This window comes from Cebidichthys violaceus, unplaced genomic scaffold (assembly GCF_023349555.1).
Source record: "Cebidichthys violaceus isolate CVI_PGR_0920_01 unplaced genomic scaffold, fCebVio1.0.p SCAF_20, whole genome shotgun sequence".
NCBI classification, from domain to species: Eukaryota; Metazoa; Chordata; class Actinopteri; order Perciformes; family Stichaeidae; genus Cebidichthys; species Cebidichthys violaceus.
The window spans coordinates 4,925,148-4,943,303 of NW_027176373.1; the positions used below are offsets into that span (position 1 = coordinate 4,925,148).

General features: G+C 40.0%; 1 protein-coding gene across 1 annotated transcript in view; it reads right to left on the reverse strand.

The window, feature by feature from the left end:
- LOC137876312 (disks large homolog 4) overlaps window positions 1–437 on the reverse strand; it is a 61,988-nt gene extending 61,551 nt beyond the window's left edge. The window contains exon 1 of the mRNA XM_068715779.1: window positions 351–437. Coding sequence (XP_068571880.1) covers window positions 351–380 — 30 coding nt within the window. The 5' untranslated portion in view covers window positions 381–437. The remainder of the gene's footprint in view (window positions 1–350) is intronic.
- Window positions 438–18,156: the final 17,719 nt, after the last annotated feature.

An 18,156-nucleotide genomic window follows, 5' to 3' on the forward strand; every position in this document is an offset into this window, starting at 1 on the left:
GGGAGATGCAGAGAGAGTGGGAGAGAGTCATCCGGAGAGGGAAACATCAAAGAGTATCCTGTCAATACAACACTCAGGTAGCCTGGCTTACCCTGATGTTTACCTGACATAATGCAAAGCTCCCAAAAAGATCACAAACGCAGAAACATTTTTATCTCGTACAGAAGAAGAATACTTTGAGAATTGAGAGGTGACAGGACGATGAGTGCTTCCTTCTTCTTCTGTGTTCACATACAGTTGTGGCACCTCTCACTCTTTCACACACACACTCACACACACACACACACACACACACACACACACACACACACACACATAGAGCCTGAGTAAGGAACAGCAGATAGGCTTACCTTTGTAGTCACAATGCAGAGGCAGTCCATGGTACTTAGAACAAAATATTGGGGTGTATCTCAACCCCCCCAACCCCCCACGACAGAGGGCTGAGACCCCACACCCCTCTCCCCAGCCTGCCCCACTCCTGCGCTCTCACTCTCGTCCTGCCTTTCCCCCCTTTTCTCTCCTTCCGTGAATCTGTTCTTTGACTAACTGAACCAGCGAGGGAAAGAGAGGATGGAGGGAGGGGGAAACATGAAAAGGGAGGGGGAGGGCCACAGGGAAATAGAGAGAGAGAGAGAGTGAGCAAAGAAAGAGAGGAGAGGAGAGAGGGTGGTCTCGGAATTTAGTATGAGAGAGAGAGAGAGAGAGAAAGAGAGGAGAAAAAGGAAGGTGAGAGTATATCCGTTGTTTTTTTTTCTTTCTCTAAGGCGAGAGAGAAGCGGCGGAAAAGAAAGAGAAAAGATGGGGTGAATATGAAAGGAGATGGAGGAAGGGGAGGATGGAGATGGAGAGCAGAGGTGGCGGGATTAAAAAAAAAAGGGGGGAGGGAGGTTCACACTGTGGAAAGAAAGGGAAAAAGAGAAACAGAGAAAAAGACAGCGAAACAGCAGAGGATGAAGAGGAAGAACTGAGGGAGGGGACAGTGAAGGAGAGAGAAAAGGAGAGGGAGAGTGGGTGAGTGAGTGAGTGTGCGTGCGTGTCTGTGCGTGTGTGTGTGTGTGTGTGTGTGTGTGTGTGTGTGTGTGTGTGTGTGTGTGTAAAGACAGAAGGAATTAGACCGAAAGAAAATGTGTTGAGGAGGAGAGTGTGAATTACATATATATGCATTACAGAAAAAGAAAACACGAAGCACCGCGAGAGCGACTTAAAGAAGAACAAATCCCACAAAGAAAAAGCATTAACCGGAAGATGTAATGAGATTGGAAATGCACGGAGGTTTTTCTGCTTGTTGTAGCACTCTGCAGCTGTTGCCTTAGCAATGGTGCAGTTGTTGCCATGGCAATAGTGAGGCTTGTTGTCATATGGTCGCCGTTGTAGTTCCCGAGGACTGAGCGAGAAGTCTGCAGTGGATTTACACACCTGTGCATTAGAGTGTGTGTGTGTGTGTGTGTGTGTGTGTTTAGGTGTGTGTCCACTAATTTAACATAATGACTAATTTTGGGGCAGAGCACCATGAAGGACAGTCATATTTAAATATCAATTACCAAAAATTACCTAATTATTTTAAAATTAGCTATTGCTACATATGTCCACGTGATTCAACACATGAACATGAAACTCCCAGAGATGATTTACAATGATTGATTATGTGATTTCCAGGAGCTTTATCAACGCGTTAACCATTTTGTTTAGCTTAAATAAAATGGTGTAGAATGTATGCACTCGTCTCGGTCGTACACTCTACCTTTAAGACTGTGGACCGTACCACTCAGGGTTGTGAAAGGGGGGGATGTGTGCTTCAGTGTCTTTTGCATCATCAGTTCTATAATTGTACAAATCCACCCCTCACCCCACCTCATCCCCACGTTGCAGCTCCCCACAATGCCGGAGCAATGGTGCAGCATTAAAGCAATTCTAAATGATGAACACACATTCATTCCCCGGGGTGAAGAGTACAGGCTTTGATCGAATCGTACAGTGCAATACAGCAAACAGGCAGTTACATCCACAGATGGCCACATCCTACAGATGGCCACAGTTATAAATACACTCACAGTCGTGCTTTCACTTGTCTCGAGCTCTGTAATTAAATGCAAGGGAGGGCTACCTTAATTACTCCACTTCCACTCAATTACATACCTGTTAGTTTTACACTCAGATTAGGGTTTTTTTTTCCGTTTCCCCGGCCTCATCTTTTAGCTAATATTAAACTGGTTAACTACAATCTTAACTTGGAAGAGACTAGACAGCATCTTAATGAAATATCCAGCGGAAATTCCAGCAGACGTAAGTTTAAGCAATATTTCAGTGTCGTCATGTAAAATTGAATAGCTCCAACTATCCCTTAATACCTTCTGACAACTCTATTTATTATACATTCAAAGACTAAAAGGACTTCAACTTTTTGAAGAAGATTTATCTTTTAAGGGAGTACGTTTGTCTGTTTTCAATTATAAATAGAGAGAGAAGATAATGTGATAGCAACGAATTGGTTAACAGGATCTCTCAGGAAGTTAGTGTTCATAATGTGACTATTTCTAAGAGATAAACAATATAATAAACAACTGAAAGTCATGTTGTACAACATTTTTTTTTACTAACATAACATTCAGTGGCAGTGGAAAAACAATAAAGTCAGGCATAAGAAGATAAACAAACTGTTTAAGTGTTGCACCTTTGTCTGGAGTGTACTGAGTATCTCGAGACATATTTAAAAAAAGATGAAATAAGATTTATTTGTTGTTTTGTTTATTTGCTGTGTTCACTAATTAAAATGTACTTACAGTGACAATCATGAGCCTTGAACTAGGAGTTTGATGTTCCTTCAAGTGGCAGTTCCATTTAAAGGAGCACTAAATACGTCCTTTTGAGTGTGTTTTTGCTTAAATATGTGTTCGAAAAAAAGGTTTTGGGCTGCAACTTATGATTATTTTCATTCCAATAAGGATATATGCCCATCACAACAAGATCTAGAGTCTAGACGGATAAATTGGCTGATATCGGCATGTATCAGTGTTGGTGTATATGTTAGCCGATAAGTAACTAAAAATGGCAAAAGCTAAACTAGGTTTGAGGTATTTTAGGAGCAGTGTCGTCATCACATAGTTTATCCACCAGAGAGCACTGACATGTTGATTTTTCAGCAGTAAAATGTCCCACTTCAACAAAAACGAATCACAGGGTTCTGTATCAAGATTGCTTCTAATGTTAAAAAAACATTACTATTTGCCGATTCATTGTTTTCAGATTTTTTAAACATATCGATATTTGTAACAGCCTCAAAAATCCCGTATCAGTTGGGCTATAATCATCAGTTCTCAGAGATCAAGGTGTTATCTTGTCTGAACAAACAAGTAATTAATTGTGTTATTATACAAGAAAGAAAAAAATATGCTAACCCCTTGCATTGGAGAAACTGCGATCTAAAAATATTTGCCAATGTTATTTGATAAGTTGCATAAAATGATTCATCTATTATTACAGGATAGGTTCACATTTTGGACCTCAAGTCTGTCTTGTAACAATATTTGCATATGCACATTGTCTTGCTTGCTGTAGACTGCCTCATACTGGCCGTTCCTGGCCATGCTTTCAATGGACGTGACAAAATCCAAAGTTTGCATGTGCAACCGATCAAATGGGATTGAAGCAAAATGGCTAATGCGCTCGATCGCTCCCTCACTGTCTCCCTCGCTCACTGCGGCCTACATGAAACTATCATGACATGAGATATGAATTCCCCCTTTCTTTATCACATATACTCCGCAGCTCTCTCACAGCCCAGCAGATAGCTAACTAGCTGTTGAGCTAGCCTTTCCACATCTACCAGCATCAAAACAGGAAGACAGTGGAAAAGTAGTCAAGCCATCTTTTTGCTTGATTTGATTGGCTGCCTGGGCCAAGTGTGACATTGACAGTGTCACAGTTGAGAATATTTTAACTTTGATGCGCATCTAAAACGCTCTAAAACCGCAACATGCGTTGCATGAGAAGAGCACACGCCATGGCGCAATGTGTTTTTTAGCAATGCGTTTCTTTGACTCGAAAAATTATGAACCTATCCTTTAAAATAGTTGTCATACATTTTTTTTTAAATCAATGAACTCTGCTGTAATCTGTGCTTCCCTCAGCAGTGTGACATTAAAGTGTAGGAGGCTCCTGTGCTCTGTTGTACTACACTAGTCTTGCCAGCAGAAATGAGTTTACAAAATCACCTCTAAATGTCACAGATAATTAAGCATATCCACTTATCACATCTGATGACGTGAGGCTTTTTTTTTTTTTTCATTTTGTTGTTCAATTGTACAGCAGCACTTGATGTGCCCTCAGCTTTCATAGCTGACTTATTTTGGCAGCGTTGCCAGCTTCCTCTTCCACTCCTAGACTGAAATATCTCTCACACACACAAACAAAGCAAAATGTAAAAAAAAAAAATCCTGTGAGCAAAATTGTCCCTGAATTAAAGTGAAAACATTTTCTATGAATTCAAGTACGTTTTATGCCTGTGTAAATATTTTAGTGAGAAACTGGGAGCAAATCATGTTTATGTGAATGCATTAGTAATTAGTGTGTGTGTGTGTGTGTGTGTGTGTGTGTGTGTGTGTGTGTGTGTGTGTGTGTGTGTGTGTGTGTGTGTGTGTGTGTGTGTGTGTGCGCGTGCGTGTGTGCGTGCGTGCGTGTGTGTGTGAGTGAGAGGTAATCTGCTCACCATGATAGATAGTTATGTTCTGTATCAGAGTATAAGTGGTGGATATTACTTTTTGTGTATAGGAACGGGATTGTTTGTTTGATTTATGGGCCATACACTGTACACAGCACATTTCTCTCAGAAGAGGATCCTAATATGGCTGACCTGTATACAGGATTATATAATTCTGCTCTCCAGTGAGCAAGGAGCTCTGCGCTCACATTTCCTTTGCCAAAAGCTTGATTATTCTTCTCACGTTCTCAAAGTTATGTTTCTTCTGGTGCACACTATATGAGCTTTAACTGTCGGAAAGATTTGTTACAGGAAAACGCCATAACATTGATAGTGAAAGTATCTGAAAAACACAAACCTTCCGACGCCCCTACAACACCCACACACAGGCGCACACTTACACATTCTGTTAAAAATATATCATGCTAGAAGCAGCAAAGAGGAAAAAACCTCTCCCTGTGGACAAGCTCCAAACACTGAGAGCATTTCCATTGATGCACATTTCACAAACCTCCATTATGATAATTCTTGCTAAGATTTGAAGAGCACTCACCCATAAATATGCTGCTTCCATCCTCCTGTCCCGCTTTGCTTAAACACTATAGTCTTTTGGCTCTATGGTATGCCTCTGATTAAGAAGTAGGCCAAGGACGAACGCTGGTCATCTACACAGGCTAAACGCAAGCAGAGAATCCAGATCATGGGGCTGCTGACTGGAAAGTGGCCAGAAATATCTTTAGCAGGGAGCAACTTTCATAGGAACTGCCTCATTGAAATTACCATATATTTATAACTTTTCTAGTCATGAACTAATACATACTGAAAGAAATGTTGTCTCAAAATATCAAACATCTCAATCAAGAATACGTAAAAGACGTTCTTTAAAATGTTGGTTTCAGTTTTGTGATGCAGGCATATGCAATGAATTGATATTTGGAATTGTTAATATATTAAAACTGTTACCGGTCTTGTTGGCGGCTTCCGAGCAGAATTTCCATTTCCCAGGTCCAAAAATATTCAGGGGGCAAAAGAAAAACCGAGAGACCGTTGCTGAGCCGTCAAGGCCAAGAGACACCCGCAGGTGTCTGCACGCTCGCTCGAGGAAGTGTCACTTTTTTGGGGGTGTTTATTTCGGGGAATCATTGTGAGGATGATTTTGGCGGCCCTGCCTGCTCTCAGTCACTGCAGCTTCCCTGAAGTAAACTATACTTAGTGCAGGTGATGACTGTGATGTGTGAGCTCTTCGGGAAACAGGCTGCAGTTTGCATCCTGGGAGTTTTGTGTGTACCAAGGCAGATGTTCACTGATTTGGCTAACGTATGTAACATTTGTTTCTGAGCGACGTGAAGGAAATTTCTCGCCAGATTGCTTTTTCATGCTGTGTACGTTCAGGCTTTTGGGTTTGTTAGACGCTCATAGCGTTGGAGCTGTACACCTGCTAACAAGAGGTGACTTGGGAAGATGAGTATATAATGATGCACTCATGGGAACCATACAGCTGGGCATTTATATCTAATTATACTACCTACTCTTTACTCGCAGGTCTTTAAAAACATATTGCACCCTCGTTTCTTTGTCTGCTGATTTTGACATTTTGAAAAAAGGCAAAATAATGTGTGGAGGATGACTCACACCCCAGCTGTGGAGCTTTGTCTGAAGCCCCTGAAAACATTTCAAACCTCGAGTATTTTTCTACAGCACGTGACAAACATTCATTGTTCCATGTGCAATGAGTTAGAGTTAAAGTTTTACGAGGAAAGGTATTTAAGATTAAAACATTCAACAACAAATCTCGTTCAACAGGACTGTGTGGGTGTTCATATTTGACATGTGGTAGCCTTGCAACATCAGCAGACAAACCCTCAACTGTCTAAATCCTGATTGGCTCATAGAGATACATCACCATTTTCCAACTGAGCTCCGCCCACCTCAAACCAGTGAGAAGAGCATAGACAAAAACACCAATAGATACATATTTTATGTGAAATAATCAAAACTAACTTTGGCAGAAAACGATCATGTAGCTCTCAATAGCTCACAGTAAGAAGCAAATTGAGAAAATTAGTTTCCAAGGCCTCTAAAGTTGAGAAATGATTGCTCTCCAAGCGCAGAGAGCCTGTCTCTCACTGCCTACATGTACCAGCATGCTTAGCACATTAGTGATGAGTCAGTTGTGAATAATTTAATTCTTTTGAAAGGCTTTTTGGTGCTAATTAAAGAAAAAGAGAGCTGTTGACAGGACACATATACTTCTCACAAAGTGTCGGTGACGTATGTGTGAACCCAATCATCCAAGCAAGTGTTGCGCTGGGATCGTGAAAAGCCACTTCATCGTCATCTTGACGAATAGGTTAGACACCGATTTAAAGAATATTTATCTTCTTCATTATGAGTAGCTGAGCACTGCTTCTGCTGCCAGGTGGGGATGAGTGGCAGCCGGAGCCTGATCTCTTTGTTGCACTTCTTTAGCCGTGGATGAGCTGCTTTGACTCTGGCAACATGTCATAGAATGGAAAATACCCATAAGGCCATACCTCGGATAAACTGAGAAGTTGTCTGACCATCGACAATGCTGCTCTGAAGTCGGACTGCACTGTGACACCACCAGGCGGAGAGACAATGAAACTCAAAGCCTCCCTGTAGTCCTTGATACGTCAGCAGACGGTGGAAGTAAACCGGGCTGCTGCACAGAGAACACTGAAAAAGTGTTGTGGGTGTTATACAAATGCCAGCACCATGACTACATGCTGAAAAATCACTCACAGGATCATTCAGGTTTCAAGTTCCGTGCGGATTACGTCCATCAAATACAAACAGACGAAAGACAAAAACATTTCTTCATTCACCATTTGTCACCAGATAGACTTCTAGCTGTCTGTCTGGTTGCTCACTACTGCACATGGTTTTGATTGGCCACCTGACTTCCTCTGGTCAGTGCATGCTGACAAGCCTGATGAACTGACAGTCCTTGACTCTGGGGGCCCCAGGCAAAAAACCCACCGCAGCCCGTGAGCATGTATGAGAATGAGAATGTTGTATGTATCGTGTTTCCCACAGGATTCTGTGAGACTGTGATGGGTGGACGTCAGTCCTTCTAGGGGGGTCTGATTTCCCCAAAAGAAAATGTCGTACAGTTTATAGTTAGTTTAATTCATAAATCTATGTCTTTGCGCTCTTGTAAACAATTTTGTGCTTTAGTAGTGGTGAAATATAAGTAAGTTTAGGCTATTCAAGCACTGCACCAAGTACAATTTTGAGATACTTTTCCTTGATTATTTCCATTTTATTTAACTTTATACTTCCAGTCCACTACATCTCAGAGGGCAGTATTGTACTTTTAACTTCACTGCACTTATTTTACAATATTAGTTACTATATAGGCTACTTTTAAGATTTAGGTTCTTAATACAAAATATAAATCAACTAATAAACGTTTAGATATTATTAAGTAGTATATAGCCTAATTCTTAAATGTATAAAGTAGTTTAAATTAGCTCCACCTTTACCAGCTGCAACATTTAAAGTGATGAACTCATTAATAATAGTATAATAATATATTTAAGCCTACCGTCAATATATTATTTGAAGTGGGCCATTCTGCTTCACGAGTAGACTTTTACTTTTGGTACTTTAAGTATGTTTTGATACTGTAGAGCTGATACGGCCGGAGCCACTTTCATTCTCCGAGCTGAAATAGAGCCGGTGAATGCGCACCGCTGCAGACAACATGTTGTACATGGAGTCCACCCAGCCACCCCATTCAGAAGTGGAAAATATTTTGGTCCATTATGAAACCGTGGCAGAACAAAATAGACTTTGGCATGCCGCCACAGTCTAGGTAATTAATGGGAAACAGTTACAGGTAGCTAGTTGAATGTCCTAACTAACGGTACCCATTTAATAAAATCCCAACCCTTTGCAATGACATATTGTGAAGTCTAGTGTGAGGCTATATTTATATATGTATATTTACTTATATTTTCAAAATATTTCAGTTTCAACCAACAGATGGCAGCCTAAACCAAGTAAAGAGTTTATAACTTTTTAACACTTTCTTTTAGTTATTTATCTAGCGAGCTGTTACCATGTGGGATTTATCTTAAATTAGCATGCTATTTGAGGAGTTTTAATCAATCTATTTTATATTTTAGGAAAACATTTATTTTATTAAGTAGTTGTTCACTTTAATCCCTAAAGTTTCGCAGCCTACATTGTCGCCTCAAATTTTTATTGTATCTTTCCTCATTAGTTAACTTGCAAGCTAACTAACTCACCACATGGCACATTTCACATTGTTTGTAGCCTATTTGACAATGGATTAAATTGTCAAATGGAATATGCTTGCTCATGATATGGTAAAGCTTGTTTCTATCTGCATATGACATGGTATGGTAAATACAGCCTAAACAAATAACCCCAATATTTCCATTTGATTCACGTTAATTCCCAAAGAATCCTCTTAATTACAATGGAAAGTTTCCATCTTAAAGATTCTCAGAATTTTTCAACCCTAGGTGGGATGGATGTGAGGGATAAAAATATGGATGAATTTTAATAAGGTCAGCTACAATGTAAAGTTGGTCAGAAATTGGATTATTACTATTAAACATACTTAATTCAATTCAGATTATGTTTCCTGAGGACACGTGCCAGGAAGTCGGTGCTTTTTACTCCCCGAGTGTTGACTGGAAGGCAGCCACCTCCTTCTTCAAGGCTGCCAGCAGTGGGCTAACAATCTTCACCTAGCCAACTGCACGCCACGTGGCAGTGTGCCTTTATCATCTTCTCAGCCAAAGATGAAATGTTGCTCTCCACACTTGGTTTAAGAGCTGTAAATCCTAATATTTGCTTTAGGCTAGTGTGTAATTAATATCTAAAGAATATGCTAATTTTATTTAATTCAACATTAATCATGTTACTTCACATCATTGCATTAATGTGTCATACTAATTATTTTGTTTGATTTCTAAAAAATTTTAATAAAACATTTTAATTTCAAAATGACTATGATAAAGATTTTCCTCCAAATCTAAGAAGCAAGTCATCTAATGCTCATTTTTTTTTTAATCTGATTGGTTTATATATGCTGCTTTATTAAATGAAAATATTTGTGTTTACACCCTTCCTTTGTCTCAACTGTGTTCTATTGATTCAAGTAAAATCTGTGATTAAGTTTTCTATACACTAAATAATATGTTTGTAGTTACTCTTCATTAAACTTTGATCGTCTGTGACACTCAAATTGAAAATGAAATAGACTCTTAAAAATGTTCCTCCTCTTTGTGCTGTGGTTGGTTTAATAGAGAAGGTCTGGTCTTATTATATGGAGTTGATCGCCATCTCCTGGTAAAAGACTGTACTCCAAGAATTCAGTCAGAATTTTAAATATGGCAAAACTAAAGGCAAATTGTCAGATTATTTTTAATTTCAAACTTTACCTGTTGCTCGAGTCAACACTACATATATGGACAAGCATTAATGTTGGCGTGATTGTGGCATCACATCGTGGTAAATTGAATATCAAACAGGAATAGTCCTCACAAACGACGTTTTGACACGCCACAGCAGGAGAAAGCGCAGGTGTAAATAATTAAATGAGTGATGGCTGAGTTCCATTTTGCTGCTTCAGCTTCAGGGTCGTGGTATTGTGCATTCAGGAACACTGTCGCACTGTCATGGCTTACTGGCACACGTAAATAGAACAGATCCATTGTTGATATTAACACCTTTGCGTTTCCTACTATGAAGAGACAACATTTCTACTTTGAAAAATGCTTTTTTTTTTCAGTCTCTGACCCTGTGTGTAAATACACCTTCACTTGAAGTTGTCTTTTCCTGGGTGTGTACACCATTTCCTGCTGATGTCAGATGGGTGCTGCCAGCAGTAAACAGGGTTGTGCTGCCGGGATGAGTCCTAAAACCCAGAAATGATTTTGCACTTTTGGTTCCCCGGTCTCATGTCTATATTTTTTTTTTGTAATCACGCCAACTAGTCCGCCTTTACAGCCTCGTTGTGTTTATACTCGCGCTCTTGCAAACTATTCTAACTCAAACTTTCCAACTTGTAGATTTATGCTAGATGTCAAGCTAATAGGAAAGGTTTTTGTAGAAGAGGTAAGCGTGAAATATTAAATTACAAGTTGGAAGCTGATGGTGATGTTGAAATGATGTGATGTTTATAGCCTATAATGTTAGTTTTTTACTGCTGGCAATTATGCTTCAAAAATCATAAAAGTGGTGTTCATTTGTGAAGATTATCTTTCTTAACAAAACGTGTAAGTATCATAAACTTGTGCCTGCCACAGAACTTATTATCTGCAATAATCCCAAAGCCAATGGAAAAATCCCATTGGCTTTTTGTCATGGGAACCAGATCAATGGTAACTTCTGGGTTGGCTCACAAAAAAGATATCGTCCCTGCAGCGCTTTATTAAAGCAAGGCTTGTGGCTACAGTGTCTGGAACTCATAATATGTTGAAAACAAATTGAAGATATTCAGTGAAAAAGAACAATGAAACTGAACATGTACTGCAGAGAAGACCTGTTTAAACTGTCTTTTTTAACCACAGAGTGACTGTTAGCTCTTAGCTTGTTTGTTAATGTTGCCAGCATTACTCAGCCACAGGCTATTGGTGTCATTTCAAGGTATTCAACTAAAATAACGGACAAGTATCAGGGTGTGACCTGTAAAACTGAGGTGGAGGTTTGTGAGTCTACCAAAACACTTACTTCCTTAAAGGAAAACTTTCATCTTCTGTTGAATAGCTTCAACACCAGAAACATCACACTGAGGCCAGTTAATGTATGAAAACCAAGTTAAAAATCAACACTGGTGAAAGATGTGCTGGTGTGTTGCCAGCTCTAGCGCTGCTTAGTTTTACACTGCATCTCCATTGTACTCAAGGAATGAGGTCATTGAGTCATTTCAAGACACTAACAGGGAGTTTAACCTTCTACTTCTGCCCATATGAAACATCAGGTTTTTGTAGTAGCACCGGCCATGTGCAGAAATAGAAAGCAGTGTTCCTCTCAAAGTCCCCAGCCGTCGACAGCAGGACAAATGGGAGGATGTCAACGTCCAGCTGCTGCCACATGCCACTGCTCCGACCGCCATCCACTCACCTGTACGGTCACTCAAGGTCTAGGCCAAGCTTCTGACGGAGCAGCCATTGACGGATGGATGTCCGTGCCTCCCAGGGAGAAGCTAAATTGCTCGGACACTTTTTTTCGGCCAACACCTGAAATTGACTCTCTTGAAGAAAAGCCATGTCCAGCTGATGAGCTTCTCAAGGCCTTCAGAGGAGCAAACGGCACGCAGCCTTGCACTGGGACACTTTCCATCATCGGGTCATCAATGAAAAAGGGTGCATGATTGGTGTGCGACAATAACCATAGTGCAATAGTAAAAGACATCATTTAGAAATGGAGACTATAACAAGTATGTTATTAAAGTGTCAAGTGTGTATTTAAATACATGAGTTGATTTTGTTTCAGGCAGACAGGAGTAAATGGATGGTGCCTCCAATGTAAGACAACTAAATGTATTTTACATAGACTTGGATAAATGTTTAATTCAAATCAGGGGACAGAAGTCATTTTCAGCACAATAGAAGGGTTAAAGTATTCACCATCTAATCACTATTGTGATATAGTGTTTTGGTGCTTGTGGCAAACGAAGGTGAGATAAAGTTTGAATCGGGAAAGAGTTAAGGAAGAATTTGTGACAGGTTATTCTTTTATCCCAGCTACAAGGCTGACACAGACGTGGGCCCCTGTGAGCTGAAAGACAAGTGAAGAAGCCCATTAATCATTTATACCACTTGGACCGTGTTCCCGAAAAAACATCATTGCGATAACTCATTTATGTTACCTCGATAGTCTCTCTAAAAGGGACAAGTGAAAGGCAGCGTTTTGGGCACTTCTTTGACAGTGTTGCAGACTCAGTGTCAAGATGTCACTACAATCCATATACAGTATTCACTATACATGCATCCGATATCTGTAAATAAAACATAACATTTGAAATATGTTTATAGTGTTGTCTTTTAGTGTAACTACGGATTCATGTATCTATAAGTTGTTTTAGAAAACTATGACATTTTGCTCACTGGGGCGCCGTGCTTTATCAGTGATCGCCTCGTTTCTATCCAAACGTGTAAATGTTGTCGTACAGCGTTGTGCAGTACAGCAGCCTGGCTGGGTGTTTGTTGCTAGTACACAAATGATTCCTCACTTTACTTGTTCTGTCAGAGGGTTGAAGTACAAGCAGCGCTCCAGCGTGAAGGTAAATCAAACTAGCGCCGACTTAAACCTGACAAACAAGCAAATGATTTTACAGATTCTTCTTGTTCTTTGTTTATTCTTCCTCTAAAATCCCTAACCTCAGATGGCGCATGACTCACAGAACAGTTGGTGCGATTCTGTAAAGCGCAAGAGCTACACTATTTGTCTCACCTCACACATGTAACACAACCTGCATAAAGTAAGTACAGTTTTACAGTTTCTGCAGAGTCTAGCAACACCTTGGTAGAAACAGAGAGGAGTCCCAACCCAAAAGGAAGAAAAACACATTTGTCAGTATGTGAAGAGGACTATTTTCTGTCACGTCTGGCTCGTCTGTGATCATTTCTTGTGAGTTTCAATGAAACATGTAATACTAATGTTGTCACTGACATACTGCACATCCACAAAATAAAGTTATTTTAGGCCCAATAATTGTCAAATTAAGACCAAAGACCAAATAACAAAAAAGAAAGAAAGAAAGAGACGACTAGCTCACAAAGCAATGTTATTGTCTGTACTTGTCAACTATCTGCCTGCAGCCAGTTTTGAAGATGAGAGGCGAGTAGCTTTCTGCATTGCAAACTTACTGTGCATTACAAAATGCTGCAAAATGTTAGCAATTTTAATTCTAATGGCCATTCATTTTATCTCTCACAAACATAAAACATAACAAGGGACCAAACAAAGGTGTTGTGTTTCCTGTTGTTGCTTTATAACTGGAAATATGTGAAACGTGAAGTATGAGGAAGTGGAAAGCTGGCATTGTTGTAACTGCTGGCTGGTTCCCAGACCACCTCAGCATGCATGCAAACTCAATGCATACTCCCATACACTATGTGTGTATTCCCATACAGGTTGTGAATGAAGACACCCTTTATCAGATAGCAACAGTGAAAAAAGGAACAATAAACAATATGACATGCATGCACACAACCTGTACGTTTACCCTCATGAATCATTTGCATTAGTCATCACACTGATGAAGTGGAAAACCTTGAACGGGAATTAAGGTGTGTCTCAGTTGATTCATACCTGGATGGTACACTGGAATTCACAGATGGGTTGTGGCTCTCTGTGGTGACAGTGTGGGAAGATGGTGGTGGTGGAGTTTGGCATGGTTTAACAAGCATAGAGGCCTGTTTCGATCAAGTATGTGTGACACAGAAGAGGATCGGCGTGGCCATACCACACTGCCACACCCGTCTCTCGGAGCTTAACATGTGACTAACTATAGAGCCACCTCCGTGTACTAGTGGACTGCATGCTCATTAGTTTGTGGTCATTTTAATTTTGTGTTTTTATTCCACAGCACTTAATGCTTGCTAATATCTATAGCTAACAGAAACTAAACCTTGACCCAAACTGTCTTCTGGAGTGCATTTTAAGTCAGAAACAATGAAAAGGAATAAATAGAGCAATCCTAAGAACAGCCCTGTTCCGTCGCACACATTAACAGGTTTCTACTAGGTGGGTTTAAAACAAAGCAGGCTTAGAAAGCTACAATTTTGGACAGAAATAACATTTTAATTGCACTGTAGATTGAATGAAAACTAATTCCACCCGCCCTAATCCAGTTTGCATGATGTCAGTTGCCATCCAACCAGTAATGAGTTGTCTGGTAAAATGAATAGGCTGTGGGCCATTCACTTAGTGGAATATATTAAAAAAGAACAAGATATGACCTGTGAGTGGACTTGTACAATAATGTTTAATACAGAAGCTGTAATGATTTATTTCCAAGTTGAGGATAATAAATTGTCTGTTTTTTTAGCCCTAAATAGTAGCTTGCAAACCTCCATCTGAGTAAGACCTTTTGTGTGTGTGTGTGTGTGTGTGTGTGTGTGTGTGTGTGTGTGTGTGTGTGTGTGTGTGTGTGTTTGTTTGTGTGTTAATAGATTTTGTCAAAGAAACCAATGTTAACACCTCCACCATCAACTAACCACATATTACTGTAGGCACCTCCGAACCATCAGAGATCATTTGCGAATGGGGGAAAATCTAAGGCAAGGAGCGTATTTGAATAGGCTGAGGACGGCATAGAAGCAGAATGAATGAATGAAAGGATAAAGAAATAAATAAAGAAATAAATGCCCATAAAGAGAAGTCATATTGCTGCCCTCTGTTGGTTACATTTAAAGCTGAGTGAGACATGACTTGACCTGCCAAAGGGAAGTTCCTGTTTTGCCACACAGAACATTCAGTTTTTATGTTTAAAATAATCTCTCTTTGGGTTGCTAAAGGTAAAGTTGAGGTTTAATCAAATCAAAACATTTTTCTTATTTTTTTTTCTCTAAACTATGCAGCTTTTCATCAAATCTATTTTTACTTTTGTATCTATCAGTAGGAAAATGAATGAGAAATGTGTCAGTATTGAATGAGGATAGGAGCTCAATATGTTGATTTACCTCAGTCTGTGTCAGTTTGGAAATTGTATTCAAATCAAAAGACACAAAGTCAAAGCTGCCATTGGAATTTTATTTTAGATAATTTTACAAATCTAGCAACATTTTAAACGTCATATACTTTGGTTTTCTTGACTGATGAGGAAAAACATTTAGGGACTTTGAATACAACAAAAGTCGTATTTTGTAAAAGGATGACTGCTGTCCAGGTTTACAGGTGAGATTGTCGGTTGTTGCTTTACTGGTGTTTGAAGGCAGTATTCAGGTGTCTCATTCATTCTTGAGTAAGTCCTTAACTGTTGTGCAGCTAAGACCTTTTTGTTTTTAATTTCTAATGTGTTTGTTTACTGTACACACACACACACACACACACACACACACATATATATATATATATATATATATATATATATATATATATATATATATACAAAACTCAGCCAAATATAAATATGTATTATAATAAATAAATAATAAAATGTATACTTTATTATCATTTGAACTGTTTAATTATCTTGAAATTGTGTCCCAGTTAAAGGCTGTTTATAATCCTCAGGGAAGGCATTGCCCCAATTATTATCAATTAATATTATTTATTTTTTATTAAAAAATATATTTTTATAGAGGCTCTAAGATGTGGAAGCTACATGAGAAGCATAACATTTTAGATTAATTGATATCAATCATATCAAGTATATTGCATTTTATAACCTGTTTTTGTGCATATTTCCATATCTTTATTTGTATGTGTTATTGATAGGTGCAATTAGGGGAAACAGTTGTAATGTAATTTGTATTTTTATAGCACTACATTAGTAAAATAAAAACAGGCAGTGACAAGCTTTGCAAAAAAATATATCCTATTTTTCTATAAAAAAAATAAAAGAAATAAACATACATAATCTACGCTTATTTTAAAGGGTTTTTTTCATGGTGGCAACAACACGCTGTAATAACGGCCATGTCCAGTCAAACATGCAAATCGCTAAGAGCCACCACTAAAACAAAATGTTCTCTGCGTTGAATCCTCCCTGCACGTGCTGCCGGTTGAGCCGTGTTAATCGAGCGGGATATCTCAAACTACGGTTCCGGGAAGGCGTGCACCACACGGATATATACTAGACGTTCAGTCCGTGATCCTAAAAAAAGACACAATTGTGACTTTTAATGAACATTAAAAGCATATTTGAAACGTGACTCGTTGACGGATTCGCAAAGCAGCGCATTAAGGCCGGTGGCGGTGTTCCTACGGTGTTCCTGGTTAATGTAGGTCAAAGCAGTGACGGAAGGGTGTCCTCCGCTGAACCCGCGGTATTAATCCACATCGCAGTCCTGCAGATGGCGCGCACAGTCAGCTGAGTGCCCTGGGTGCTCACCACGGTGCTCACACAACTCTATATCCCCGGAGCCTTTTCAGCTCGAGAGATGGCGATTGTCTGAAGCGACACCTCTGTCTGCCCCTACAGCTGGAGAGCTATGAAAGTTCAACAGTGCAGTTTTTCCACACAAAACATAAAAATAAAAGAGCTTTTCGCAGGTTTTAAAACGCGCTGCAGCTCAGGAGCCAGGACGGTTTATAAAACGGGTTGGTCGAGCGTAACCTTAGTTGACCTCTTTGTCAGTTTAAAGCTTGTTTTTTTTAAGATGCAGAGCTGCTTACACTGAACATCCTGTACCCGCTATACCAGAATCACACTCATGAATAATATATTGAAAGTATCTATTAGACATTACCATCCGCGTGGTTCATTATTCTGATCTGAACTACAGACAAGCGTGTGCGTACACACGCACACCTGTCACTGTCTAGACAGGGAGGGGGCATTAAGGCGGTGGGTGCGGGGGGGATCCCTCATGACCCATTAGGCTACTGCCTTATTCTGTGCCAACCAGAAAATATCTCAAGGCGTTGGATAATGACAAAAAAAAATCAACAACAACAAGAGAAAAAAAGCAATCGCTCTATCAAATCTGATTGGCCGGCTGAACCGACTCGAATTTTTTTCCCCGCTCGCAAACTCGAGGTCAGCTCGGGACGTTAAAAAATAAATAAATGAGAAAATAGAAATGCGTAGAAAGTAGAAGAGATGGCAGACAATCTAGCTTGTTGGTGGCGGGAATGATTGACTGCGCTGCCGTCCAATGAGAAGCCGCGGCGCAGCTGGCTCACTGTACTGGCAGAGGCGGTGTCCAATGCAAAGTTCAGACGCATGATGGACACATAACTGACAATTCCCCCGTCCTTTTGATCCAGACTGGGGATAGATTTGAGTTCATTCACAATTGTGAACGCTGATATTTTGAACAGCAAGCGTCGGAGCCCGCACAATAAAAAGACATACGCTAAAAATGACACAATAACGTTTGGGTATGTGGTTAATGTGCACGCTTTTTGGGGCACGACAACACAGGGAATCTGTTTTAAACCTCATCCTTCACGGGATTCGTTACGCACCATGACCTCCATTTATACAGTTGCTGCGTTGCTGCTCTGGCAGGCGCAAACTTAAAACACCTCGAGTAGGAGGAACATTACTACTACAACTACTATTACTATAACTCCCACCACTTCCACAGAGACATAATGGAGCCGGTTTCACCGTCCCACTGTGCTCCCTGCGATTGGGGCACAATAATGTTGACGGATTTCTGATCCAACCCAAGACAGTGCACTGTTCTTCCAATGGCAGCTTTAAGTGAAAAGGCGTGCCTGCCTGCCTGCCTGCATACATGCCCCCCTTCTCCTCCTCCTCCTCCTCCTCCTCCACCCCTCAA